The sequence below is a fragment of the Patagioenas fasciata genome, chromosome 3, assembly GCF_037038585.1.
Source record: "Patagioenas fasciata isolate bPatFas1 chromosome 3, bPatFas1.hap1, whole genome shotgun sequence".
NCBI lineage: Eukaryota > Metazoa > Chordata > Aves > Columbiformes > Columbidae > Patagioenas > Patagioenas fasciata.
Window position 1 is genome coordinate 67,280,839 of NC_092522.1, and position 13,481 is coordinate 67,294,319.

The 13,481-nt window shown below is 40.6% G+C and overlaps 1 protein-coding gene, 1 long non-coding RNA gene and 4 other non-coding genes across 7 annotated transcripts; all 6 read right to left on the reverse strand.

Moving 5' to 3' along the window:
- Positions 1-1,711: 1,711 nt before the first annotated feature.
- LOC139827580 (uncharacterized) lies at positions 1,712-7,811 on the reverse strand. Its single transcript, XR_011738380.1, has 2 exons — positions 5,364-7,811; positions 1,712-3,069 (listed from the first exon to the last, which is right to left on the reverse strand). It is a non-coding gene; the product is annotated as an uncharacterized lncRNA (long non-coding RNA).
- LOC136100716 (small nucleolar RNA SNORD100) lies at positions 7,428-7,512 on the reverse strand. Its single transcript, XR_010651251.1, has one exon. It is a non-coding gene; the product is annotated as a small nucleolar RNA SNORD100 (small nucleolar RNA).
- A 28-nt stretch (positions 7,812-7,839) lies between the features above and the next one.
- RPS12 (ribosomal protein S12) lies at positions 7,840-11,869 on the reverse strand. 2 transcript variants are annotated; one of them, XM_065833468.2, is made up of 6 exons: positions 11,788-11,869; positions 11,599-11,650; positions 11,076-11,192; positions 9,298-9,400; positions 8,692-8,793; positions 7,840-7,926 (listed from the first exon to the last, which is right to left on the reverse strand). In XM_065833468.2, the coding sequence occupies exons 2-6, from the start codon at positions 11,610-11,612 to the stop codon at positions 7,864-7,866; spliced, it is 399 nt and encodes a 132-aa protein (XP_065689540.1). In that variant the 5' UTR covers positions 11,613-11,650; positions 11,788-11,869; the 3' UTR covers positions 7,840-7,863. The 2 variants fall into 2 exon arrangements, with proteins under 2 accessions (XP_065689540.1, XP_065689541.1); XM_065833469.1 differs by lacking the exon at positions 11,599-11,650 and having other exon boundaries at positions 11,788-11,811.
- On the reverse strand, positions 8,246-8,380 carry LOC136100713 (small nucleolar RNA SNORA33). The gene has a single exon (XR_010651249.1). It is a non-coding gene; the product is annotated as a small nucleolar RNA SNORA33 (small nucleolar RNA).
- On the reverse strand, positions 8,861-8,947 carry LOC136100715 (small nucleolar RNA SNORD100). The gene has a single exon (XR_010651250.2). It is a non-coding gene; the product is annotated as a small nucleolar RNA SNORD100 (small nucleolar RNA).
- On the reverse strand, positions 10,294-10,368 carry LOC136100702 (small nucleolar RNA SNORD101). Its single transcript, XR_010651239.1, has one exon. It is a non-coding gene; the product is annotated as a small nucleolar RNA SNORD101 (small nucleolar RNA).
- Positions 11,870-13,481: the final 1,612 nt, after the last annotated feature.

A 13,481-nucleotide genomic window follows, 5' to 3' on the forward strand; every position in this document is an offset into this window, starting at 1 on the left:
CTTCTTCACAGTAAAGCCCTGGACAATCTTTAGGGTCTGCTGGTCTGCTTTGTTTTCAAATTATGTAAGACAACCGCAGAAACAGTATCGTATGGGGTTTAGACTGGGTATCAGGAAAAATTTATCCACAGAAAGGCTTATCAAACACCAGTACAGGCTGCCCAGGAAAGTGGCTGAGTCACACATACTTCACCACTCCCTTCATGGATAATTATTGGCAAGAAACCCATGGTAAGACAGTACCAGATTCTGTGTCTCATTGACTTGACCTCTTGCTATTCCTGCTCTGTCCCCACCTACTATTAATTATGTTGACCAGTCTGCCTAACTACCAATCACATTTTCTTTCCTACACATCCAATCCTCCCCCTTGACCATCTGGAAGTGCTCCTCCTCCCTCCCCCCCTTTCCTATTCTATCTGAAATCCATGAATGGAAACACTTGAACTTCCCAATGGAAATATTTTAATAAATTAGTTGGGGGTAAAAAACAAAACAAACAACAACCCTGTCAAACAACTTATACAAAACAGAAGTCTCAGAAACAGTTACATTGCTTTAAGTTTAAAAAAAAAAAAAAAAATAAAAAAAAAATCTGAGATGGATCCTCTGCTAGGAATACTTTCAGGCCATGGAAAATAAGCAATAAACCAATGTAACTAGGATCCCATGGGAAGGATTAGCTAATATCTATATTCACAACCATACTAGCTCAGTCAGTAACAACATGATTGATTTTATCATAAGGTAATGGAGGCACTGCAATTCCGTCCCTGTTTCTTGGCTGTAAGCCAGTATGGCCAAAAGTTTTTATTCTCTTCTGAATATATGTAACAATTACTCATAGCTCATGCCCAAACAGCATTCTTAGGTACATTTTCGCATAATTTCAAGTAGAAGAGGCACATATAGCCCAACTTGCTTTCCTTTGAAGAGGACATGTAAATAGGCCTGAGGGTCAGACATAATGATATTGCTATTCACAATACTCAGAAAAGGATCAAGACATGCTGATCTTAAAAGGTAATTCTAAAAGCCATCATGCCAAGTTTAAAACAGACAGCCATGAGGGAAGAGTCAGAATTAGCTGAGATTTTGATTTGGATATAAAACGTATTCATGGAAGGAAGGGTAAAATGCAGCCTCTGCAAAAATTCATATATAATTTATATGTTTTTAAAAGTACAGTAGCTTGCTAAATTCCATGCACATAAAGACATTTATTGTACATGTGCTGACAAACATTGTATTTTGCTGCCTTGAAAAAAGCAAAACTGAAGGGTGTTGCTTGAATATTGTCCATTCAAATAAATAGATGAAAAAGAGAATATATACCATAGCTTGTATTGACATACAAACACTTCTATATATATGGATATCTGAGGGTGTTTCATTTTTTTGTGGAGGCGTTCTAGAAAACATGACCTCCATTCCCTTAAATGCATACTCTTAAAACTAGAAATATTTCATTTTTTTTTCACCCTATTTGCCTTCCTAAACCTGTCCTAAGCATCTGTATTATGTTATCCAACACACTGGCTGCTAACAATACAATCAATATAAAAGTTTATTTAGGGGCCATGGCTTTTTTCTGTCCTCAAAATGCAAAGCTTATTTTAACAGGGATTTGAACTTTCTCAGTGTGGAAAATGTCTTAGAACCATTAAAAAAAAAAAAAAAAGGAAAAAAATGAAGCATACTGGAATTACAATTTTTTTGAGTATGAAAACAGGAAATTTGCTTTAATAAACATTTTTCTGCATGTCAGCATAAAATACATTTTTCCAGTTTCATAACTTGATTGTAAAACTTTACAGGGCAGGAACTTGGCATGCCAGGCAGCGACCTAAATGCCTATTATTTCATTGCTTTTAGAAAAGAATATCTGACCACATACGCATTGGTGGTTTTGAAGAGTATTGACATACAAACTCTACGGCTGTGCTTTAAACAGTGAAACTCATCTTACAGACACTAACCTGAGTTAGGCTGCAACAAAGATGAACAGATTCCTGACATTTACTGAGCTGGGGAACTACTTAGATATAACAAACTTCCAATCAGATAAGCAAAACAGCTAGGTTGATTTGTACATTAATATTTTTCCCCTTGTAGCTTTATATTTTTATGTAACTGCTTTGTGCCTAATAATCCTTCAGCAATATAGAATATTAGGTGAACATTAAACATTGGGTTTAAAAAAAAAATCACTCTTATCAGTCTGTGAATTTTTGAAAAGTATAGTTATTACTTGACTCACAGAAAGCATGCCCATTTCATGCAACACTATATGACTTGCACAGGTCTCAGTGAAAATATTTTAAATACTTCTGTTTAAGTATCATAAAAAGTCTCCCCAATTGCTACTGAATTAGAAGAGGAGAAAAGCTCCTGCAAGTCAGTGATTTCCAAATTTGTTTTCACTGTCTCATATATTACATGATCCAGACTTTTTTTGAATTGGAGGAAGCAGAGTTACCAGTGGCTGAAAGTTCAGCTATTTGTATAGTGTTTCACTGCCATAAGAGATGGTATCATAATTTACAACTGGTCACCTACATGAAGCAGTTAATGTGGATTTAGGATTTTTGTGAGTGAGCCTTTAATGCCAATGCATGATAAAATTAAGAATGTGTGTAGGATCATATACAACAGGACACTTCATCTGCTCAATTTGTTAAGAAGACTCAAACTTGCTGACCAATGCTTGCTGACCAATGGCTGAAAAAAAAATATCCTGTGTATTCACTTAATTGTCTAATATTAACTATCTAAACCTATTGAGAAAATTGCCATTTCCTGTTTTCCTTCAGGCTACATAAATCAAGCCACAACCCTGCTCATCCAACACCCAGTATCTGGTTCAATGGCATAACAGAGGCTTCACATCCGAAACACATCACCTCTAAAGAGGACTGATAAATGTATTTTCAGAGTTCCTTTACTTCACTGGATGAGACCTTCATTAAGCCTCCAGAAAAGCTAGCATATCTTAGGGACCATGTTTGCACCAGTTTCAGTCACATGGATACAGGAGGGGCACTGGCTTGCAGCTGGGATCTCCAGGTTCTGTAGCACAAAAAAATGAACAAAGAGTTAAACTCTAAATCAGGAACATTAGTCAGAAAATACTGGGGATTACATTTATTTGTAAGAGAAAGTGTAATGAATACCATGTGTTTTAATACTAAATATATTTTTCTTCATGTGGGATTAGTGCTCACCCTCCATAAAATACTTTTTGTATTAAATAAGACTGGAATATATACTTTTCTCCTGGCAAAGTAGGCAGACTAAACAATGTTCTCCAAAGCAACAGTTGGAGCCTGCAGAAGCACTTGTGCAGCAAGGAGATTTGTTACTGACAAGCCCTGATCCTCTGACATTTGTGATACTGCAATAGGTGTATGGAGAACAGGTATAACCACCTCCCCTACAGGAGCCACAGTTGGGGCCACAATTTCATCAAAACAGGAGCTGTGCAAGTATGTGCTGCTATTGCTGGCAGCATCCAGATGCTCAGGTTTATTATCTAAGGCAAAATATACAAGAGACAGAAAAGCAGTTCCGGCAAGCCTGACGCAGGTGGTTCCACAAGCAAATGAGCTTAACTGTTCAAGATATTTTATTTTGAATCTCACATAGGATGTTCTTCCAATACTGTCCAGAAGTCTGTACTTAGCACCTTCACAATGACTTACTAGCATTTCTTCAAAGCACTTGGTTAGCTTTCTACTTCACATAGAAGTATAGGAATTTAGGCCTGGAAAGGGCTACCAATCCATGCAAAACCACTAAACTGGTATTTTAGTCCAGAAAAAAGAAATCCATTCTGCTTCTTCTGCCAAGTAAAAGCCACAAAACATGCATCATCAAGCAAACCATCCTGTATTATCCCTGTTCCACAACAAGGAAGACCTGCAAGTGACATTAAATGTGATCAGTGGAAGAAACATCAGGGTCAGCCCTGGAACTCTTAACTCCCAACCCTTTAACTCCCAGTCCCATGCTTAACACTGTCTAACCACCTCTGTTAAGAGGACAGGTAACAGGTACTATTAGGGTGATGGCCATGTAAACAGTAACCCAAAGTCTACTCTGAAATCATCTGAAATCCTGCATAACTCATCAATAAATCTTTTACAGCAAAACAAAAATACCATCTATCAAGAAAGTGTGAATAAACCAGGTCTTTTTAGTCTACAAAGCAGATGTCAGAGAAGCAATGCAAAGTCTTCCAGTATGAAGGACTAGCAATCACTTCTCAGCCAACCTGAATAAAAAAACAGAATAACCTTCAGAAAAATATTAAGGTGAATCAGAAACTTTGGGTGGAATTTAGTTCTCAGGAAATTTTTGAAAATAAATCAAACACTATCAATAGTCTTTAAAAAGCATAAGGTAGGGTAAGTATACAGTAAACTGAGTCAGTCAGTTCCCCAACACTGACCCCTGTAGAGGTTCTAAGGTCACTTTTAAGAAATTAAACATTAGATGAAAAACCCTAACTTGATACCTAAGCATTTTGATCAGAAAATTAAGATCTCAACCCACTTCCTTCTGGTGAAAATATTTAGGCAGAGTTGGTTCTGTCCCAGTGAAAAAACCCTTGGCTTGAAGAGTTGCCAGTCCCTACTATTAGTGTTCATTGCCATGTAAAATGATCAGGTAACTTATTTAAAGAAATAATATCCCTGAACTTATATTAGGGTATCTTTCCATTGTTGCAAAATAAATACTGCCTAACAAACTTGTTCCTGACTTCAGTTCTCCTTGTTTGAACTCCCTTTTCCTAAGGAAACTGATAGCAATTAAGAGGAAATACATAACGAAGATACATTCTGCACCCCCCTCTGTAAGTAAGTTAAAATGCATTAAATAGAATACTCTGTGAAGTTCAATAGTTAAGTGTGCTGGACTCTCATTTCCCAGTTTATCTGCAGGTTTCAAATATGTAAAATTCAAATTCAAAGACAGTAACTTGGCTAAACCTATCAACATATCAATTCATGTGGTCTCATACAACTACAGATTCAGTGTTCATCTCCCCATATATGTATTAATAGCTTATAAAAAAGCCCACAAAACACAAACCTTGCTATAAGGCATTTCCCTGTTCCTGTCAAAAATAAAAAGCATACTAACTCCCAATCCATGAAAAGACATCTTGCCTACATTTAGTGTGAATGTGAAACTGGTGCTCTTGTACTACTCTAGCCTAACTAAATGAATGTTAACTTACTGCAAACATCTCATAGGCTGTGAATGCTCACAGAACATTTTTCTTTACCCCACATATCCTATTTCTCACACATCTTCCTCCGAAGCACTGTAAGTAAATATGGGCCGAACTAGAAAATTACCTCCTCACGTTGCTGTAGATTGTCTAGCCTTATGGACAGATGCTCTTCCACTTGTAGGCCGTACAACTTCACAACTATGACATTGCTCCTAAAACACAATCCCACTGAGGCAAGAGATACTCTACTGTTGTTATAGCTGGACAGGAAATCCAGTAATATTGGCTTATTACTTTGAATTAGCTTTCTCCATAAAGAAATATTGAGGGAAGTGCAAAGGGGAAAAAAATCAGATATTCAACACACCAGGTGAACAGACTTCCACATCCTTAGAGTATGGAGCTAGAGAAGTAAAAGCCAGACAATATCTACAGAATTTTATTAAAGCAACAGCTTATCACCTTTATTTTTACTCTTCCTTTTCAGCAATAGTCCTTTTCCTTTAACTTCAGGATCATAATCTCAGAATTACACTTCACCTGGACACAAACATTTCCTCTTTCACTGATTCCATTCGTCTCCTCCCCACCCTCCACCCCCCACCCAATAGCAAACCAGGAAATAGTCCCCTCTGAAACTTTGGTATGTTAGTGTTAGCACTTCACAAAATAGACAGCATAGTGTGATACCATGCTCTACTCCATTCTCCCAGGTCATTGTGTTAAAAAAAAAAAAAAAAAAAAAAAGGCAAATCTGTATTTTAACCAAAACCTCAATCATCTGGAAAAGCTCAGTTTGCTTGCAGAGGCTTAGAAAAGACTTCCTCAAATTTGACAATGCAAGTCTATGGATTTCATCTTTTTAAAAAGAAACCTTCACCCACTACCCTAGAAGAGCTTACTTGATTGCATGTTTCTTACCCTACATTCACACGTGTAAGGAATTAAGATGGCTTTACTGCTAGCAGGTAAAAAAATGCCCATGTTCAGTGAAGAAATAATTTTCAACCTCGGCAACACACAGATCACGGAACCCAGGTACTGAGCTCCAGTTTTGGATCCCAATTCCCTTTGTGAATATAATTGATAAAATGGCCAGCCACGGAAAAACAAATCATAAATCCTATTAGACTGCAAACACTACCACCATTTCAGGCAATCCTTTCTCTAAAATGTAGCTGAAAACAATACAAAAATACAAACCACAAATACTGTAAGTGTATTTTATCCAAAACTCTTGGAAGATGAAGCTTCTTAGGACAAAATGTCAAGTGTCCTTTGGTGTGCTTCCATATGCAAGAGAGTAAACTACTCAACAATACTAGCTAAACTCAACTGACAATTAGTTTTTCAACAGTCAATGTCTTTCAACTCCATTTAAAAAAGAATATTCTTACAAGGATACATTTCTTGGTTTTAACCAGACTTTGAACAGGTGACTCCTTCATTAAGTACACCTGAAAACATTACTTCAGGAGCCTCTGAAAAAATTCAGGTCACCCAGATCCAGGTACTAGAAAGCTAACAGGGCCAAAACCAAGAGACACTTCAATAGGTTTCATGACAGTTGTAAGCCAAGTGCATCTGAGCCCAGCATCTGGAGAAGATATCTGCCTCTACACTACATGAATGACTGGGGATATAAAAAAAGTGTTAACAAACCATAATGAAAATTCAAGCTCAAGAGCTCAAGAACTAAACTGATAATACATTCCCATCTCCTCAGTCTACAGGTACCAAACCCTATATACTCACATTTACATCCTATTTATAAGCATAATGGAGCAATTCCTTATGACTGTTTAGAGCTGCTCCACAGAAAATGTAGGACACATAAAACAACTTGCAGGAGAAGGTAAACTTGAATTCCAGTCCCAATCCCACCTTACTGTCAAAAAGCAAAAAAAAAAAAAAGTCAAAACCACAAGTATCATACATCATTCAACTGCTAGGCAAACCAAGACACTGGGCAAGTCACAGCCTTGTCTGAGTAGTGAGAACTCTACTTGGCTACCTTGACTACTTAGAACTCCTACAGAATTAGAAGTACAAAACGACACTTAAAATAAGCTAAATTCTACCCACAGTTTGCTTCAGAACTGAGTAAGGGGAGGAAAAAAACCCAACAAAACACCTTGTGTAAGTAAGTTCCCTGAATAAATTAAGATAGCATTTTACAAATTCCTGCAACATCTCAGAAGAATTGGGTAACGGTTAAGGCCATTCTCCTCATTTGTTTCAGTAGAGGGAGCCAAATTTTCATCACAGATGCAGCAGTACTTCAGACTTTCCCTAACAAGTTACTCAATCTCTGCAGAAGTACAGGCCTAAGCACTGTCAAACCAACCACCAGCACTTGCAACTGAGAGGCTGTGCTAAATTCCGCAAGTTGGTAACCTCTGGGGCAGGAACATGCAATAGAAGCACCCTACAATACAAATGATGGCAAGGATTGCTGTTATCTTTTTAGCCAGCTGACAGAGATAGCATACTAGCAAACTACACCAAAATCTGCATAGTTCTTTAATCTTCTGACATTATCCATTGCAGTTCAAATAACTATTCTGCAGATACCCACCCATTAATCACACACACACTAGTCAAGTTCAAAATTTATTTCCCATTCATTTCTTGCACTTGAAGTACTCCTCGATGACATCTTTGGCCTGAGATTCCTTGCCATAGTCCTGTAACACAAGATAACCCCATTAGGAACATACAGATCCATCCACAATTTTACAACCTATTTTAAAAAGGACAACTGAAATCTTGACACCTTTTCTCAAGCCATTCCTAAATATTCCCAAAATTCCATACAGGTAACCTCAAGCAATCTGCCAGTTGCTTTCCTTTCATTCTCTAATAAAAAGACTATTTCATTCAAGTGTAACACCTATTGGTATGGATCCAAACCAATTCTTCATTTCTGCTTAAAGCCAAGCGAAGTACAAGAAACAACAGCAGAAGTATGAACACACAAGCAGAAGGCATTAGGCTTTACTGTGAAGATGTAGCCATCTCTTGGGACCTCAAAGACAACAAAGTCTTCAAGGCTCGTACGGTGGCTTTACTTTACCAGTGTCATTTCAAAATGTGCTCTGCAAAACATTTTCAAATTGAGCAGATACATTGAACTGGCATTTTTTTTCTGAAGCAAAACTTTGTATCTTCTTGTCAAAATATCTTTCTTTTAATGCTTACCAGCAAGTGGGCATAGATACTTTTACGACAGAACCATTAACTCACAAAATTAATATCAGTATTTTAAATAAACATGAAAGGAAATACATAACACAGAAGCAGCTAATTTTTCACTAGCAACAATGGAAAGCAACCGTTTAAAATAAACCTAAGAGCTCTATTTAGTAGTCCCTCATCTAAAGCAACCTTATCTTTATTGCTTATTTTCAAAAGTCAAGAAACAAACTATAATATGATTAGCATCATCTTACTTTGACAACCACACAGCTGCAGCCCACCACTTTGCGAGGTTTTCCTTCTCTGTCGATCTTGCAGAGACCTACCCATTCGCCCAGTTTCTTGTTGTCATCAACCTGTGTAAAACATTGCATCACATTAGAACTAGCCATTTCTGACATAACTGAGTTCAGCAAAAAAGCTGCTGTACTCTCAGAAACATTGGGTAACGGATGGCTGCTTTCCTCACAGGCATCAGTAGAGGGAGCCAAACTATCATCATTGTACAGCTTGTAAGTACTTTATCTTGAAGGAAAAGCAACATTAAGACCCCTCCTATGCTCCACAACCACTTGCAGCATTAATTCTATTTCTTATTATACAGGACGCAAAAATTCATTTGAACTCTCTTAAAGACCTGCTACACATTCATTTACATTCACAGTTTTTGTACTACTTTAATGACAATCACATAGAACTAAAACAATTTCTGCTGCTAAGCAAAATTTTGCTTAGAAGAGCCATATGCAGAATTACAGCATAGATTTTCAAAGCTTCAGCTCTCTATATGCTGAAAGAAACAGCTTATCTTGTAAATGGGACAACCGTTTCAAACTTGTGTCTGAAGTTCTGAAACTCACCTTTATTAAGTTGATCTGATGTTCTGCACAAAGTGCTTCAACTAACTTGACATACGTGGGTTCATCACAATTTGAAGCCAGAACACAAAGGTGGGCTTGGCGTCTAAAAAAAAATGACAACTGAAAAAATGTAACTTCAGATGCTGTTCAAACTTTAATAACCAAAACCACAAAGAACAAAACTAAGCACATGCATTTCTAGACAGCCACTTCCCAAGTTTAACTTTTGGGTTTGAGACAACGCATGGTTTTGAAATAATAAATACACTTTTTAGGTTATCTACTACTTTTTATGTCTTTCCTATATGTAACAGACTACTCATACATTGCTAGTTTTATTAACAGATTCCATTCCAGTTTTCAAGGCTTTTAAAAATCCCACTAAAAAATTCAGAGTCTTTGGAAAAAGGTGTAAGGACTGGGTCAACAACAGGTTCCATAAAGAACTAGTGTCATTATTAGAAAGCGAACAAGTTACAAGTTGCTTTTTCTTGCTTACCTCAGCATACAGTAATTTAACATTAGAATTGTAATTATTAAAAGTTTCAATTTCCAAGTCAAGTTTTTGTAAGCTCTTCGGAACAATCTTTTTTACTTACGTTCAAAGAAGCTGTTATGACAGGGCCCCAATTCTAATTAGGCTCTTTGTACACTGTGGTACAATGTTAAGAATACCAAAGGGATACCTGACAACAAAGAGAGCTGTATAGGTCTTCTATGCTTAGCCTAATGTAATTTAACCACTGCAAACAAAGTCAGTTATATCTGTGGGTTTCTTCATCATGAGTTTCACCAGAATGTTTCAGAAACATTTCCAAGCAAAAGCCATCACACACGAAGGTATATAAACCTTGTACATATATCATCCTCTTAACACACAGCATATGAAGCTGTAGCTCAACTCAAAAGAACTCTTACAAACTACTTGTCAGTCACCTCAGTTGTATTCCTTTTCCATTATTTGGTACCTTGTCTTAGGAGTTTTTTTGCGTACAGGTTTGTCAGACTGCTATTCTCACTCATAAGAAGAGTGAAGGGGTATCCGACAAATTGCTGAGTCATCACTCAAACACTGCAGCATTACACTTGAGCACAGTCTTAGAAGCATGTGCATAAAAACAGACATACACAGGTGTGTATTCATGTGTATATATATATACACACCGATATAGCACTTCAGCCGGGAAAGAAGTCCATAACTAATTACTACGGTTGGCACATATATGACACGCTTAAAGTGGTTTAGATATTGTACCAAAGCAACTATCTACAGCTGCAACACAAACCCCAGAAGCTACCAAAAAACTGAAGGCAAGCTATGAATTTCAGTTTTTTCTTCATAAAACCTGAACCAACTCTTCCAGGTTAAGTCTGACACAAAAACTAACCCCCCCAATTAAAAACTCAGTTTTGAGAAGTTTACCACTTCCTAAAACACAAGGATTTTGAGCCCTATACTTCCACATACCAAAAGCACCATTCAATTTTCTTCACAAAACCACCCTACATGAAAATTCAATAGCACTGGGGCCACAAAAAGACAGAACCTAATACAGTAGATGTTGTTATTCCTGAGTCACTGAATTTAGCATCTGTATTTTAAGATCATAGTTAAAGACTCCAAAACAGACAGCAAAAGACAAAACTCATCAGCAGAAAAACATGTTCTTGCAAAATCTTTCTAATAAACCTCTGGACGAAGTTAGCACTGTGTGTGCTCAACATAGCTCACCCGGTTTTGCAATTCACCATAGGCAAAAAGGGAAAACAACACTTACTTGTCCAGGGCTTTGGCTGCCTCACGAATACCACGAGCTAAGCCATCATGGATAAGTGCGGTCTTCAGCACTTCTTGCAGGGCAGTGTTAACATCCATTACACCTCCAGCAGTAATGCTACAGAGAAGACAAGAATTGCTCTTACAACTATAAGCAAAAGCTTCCCATTGACCTGCAAGCATGCAGTCATTAGAAAAATCCATTAGAAAAGGAAGCTAAACAACAAAGTGAAAGGAAATAGCATAAAAAGACGAACTTGAAAGAAACTAAGAGATTAGGTCCTCCAGGCAAGCCGGCCAGCTGTGCTCTCTCCGTGCTCCCGCCCGAGAGGGGAACCCCTGCACACAGCCACCCTACAGCCATGCCCCACGCCGAGCATGGAGCCTCTCCCCAGCAGGAAGTAGGCGGCAGCGCCACGGCGGGGTCCGCGCGGCAGTAGCTGCAAGGCCCGCCACGGAGCAGCGCGGCCCGGCGAGACGCGGCCCCTCCGCCCGCCACCCCCAACGGCCCCGGCCCCGCTCACCCTTCCTCGGCCATGGCGCTCTCGGTGGGTGATGTCCCCGCCCGGGTTCCTGCTGCAAATACAGACACAGGCCGCCCCGGTGAGTGGCGCCAGCCGCACCGGGACCCCGGCCCGGCCCCCTCCCGCCGCGATGCCCCGCCGACCACGGGGATTCAGCACGATAGGCCCCAGCGCCATACCAATACTCACCCCGGCTACACCGCCGGCCGCACGCGAAAAAGGGGGCGGGCCTTCCGCCTCACGCTTTTATAGGATGCGAGGACCCCAGCCCGCGTGAGCGCGGGGCTGTTCGCCGCGCTGCCTGATCCTTCTCCTCGTCCGCCGAGCGCCAGGCCCCACGCAGCTATGGAGACAGTGGCGGGGCCGCGGGGTCTACCCAGCCGCGGGTGCCGGAGCCGGCCCGGCCGCAGCGAGTGCGGCCTCCACGGGAGGAAATCCGACTTCAGCAGCCGGCCAGGGGGCCCAGGGGCCACCTGGGGTGGGTCCCATCGTCTTCCCCAGGGCAGCAAGTGCACTTGTTGCTGCTAAAGCGGCTTTAAATGGCACCGTTGCTCAATGCCTGGCAACCGAGAGGGAGCAAACCTTGCTGAAATCCCTTGCCGTCAGTCAGGGGGGGTTACAGCACTTGGCTGTAGCTGAGAAATCTAAAAAGTGCAACCGTACATTCCCATCCCCGTCAGGTGCTCCCGTAGGCTACGTGTGTGGGCACTGACAGGTGGCTCAGCTGTTGTGCGCATGTGCGGCACGGCCGCTGCACAGCATGTTAGGGATAGGAAGGGACCTCGAAAGATCATCTAGTCCAATCCCCCTGCTGGAGCAGGAACACCTAGATGAGGTTACACAGGAAGGTGTCCAGGCGGGTTTTGAATGTCTGCAGAGAAGGACACTCCACAACCTCCCTGGGCAGACTGTTCCAGTGTTCTGTCACCGTCACTGTGAAGAAGTTTCTTCTCATATTTAAGTGGAACCTCCTGTGTTCTAGTTTGTACCCATTGCCCCTTGTCTTATCGTTGGTTGTCACTGAGAAGAGCCTGGCTCCATCCTCGTGACACTCACCTTTCACATATTTACAAACATTAATGAGGGCTGCAGCACAGCCACATTTCGAATGTGTTACCTGCTCAGGTGCTGGCAGTCTGACATGGGCCTTTGTCCATCCCATTTGTTTCAGACTTGACAATTTGACTGTTGTGTGGTCCACATATTGATATCTTTGTAAAAAAACACATAGTGACAAAACATAACAAAAATAAGTAGCAGATATTGATAGCCATGGTTTGTGGCTAATGCAACAGAACACATTTGTCACCAACATTGTCGGTCACTTTTTCTACAATGTGTCCTCCTTTGATCTTCCTGGTATGGTCAAGAGGCAGGCTGCAGGCTTAATCCAGGTGGTGAGGAGGCACTGACTGCACAATGACCCACCATGGCTGAGGAGGGCAGGAGAAGGCAGAGAGACAAAGTGGAAACCACTCCTTTAGCTCAGAACTGCCCCACAGCCAGCACAACCTTTCTGAGCCAGGGAAAGGCTGAGCCTGGTGGGGGAAATGGCTGGGGGGGCTGCGGCTGCAGCACTGCCAGGCTCCAGCTGTCTCTCTCCTTGCTGATGCAGTTCTGAGGCAGTCAGGTACACAGCCTTTACATTACAGATATCTAGAGGGAGCAGAAGCTAACCACAGCCCTCTGAAAAAGTCACAGAGACCGAAGTGTTGTGTGGGAGCACTCCTCTGCTTGCACTCTGATCTACCAAGGGCAAAGCCAGTAGCGACAACACTGCCTGTTATTCATGCTGACAGCTCCAAGGTGCATACGGTCACCTCCAGCTATTGCATGAAACCATGAATTTCTCCACTGCAGCCCCGAGACAGAGACTCTCAATT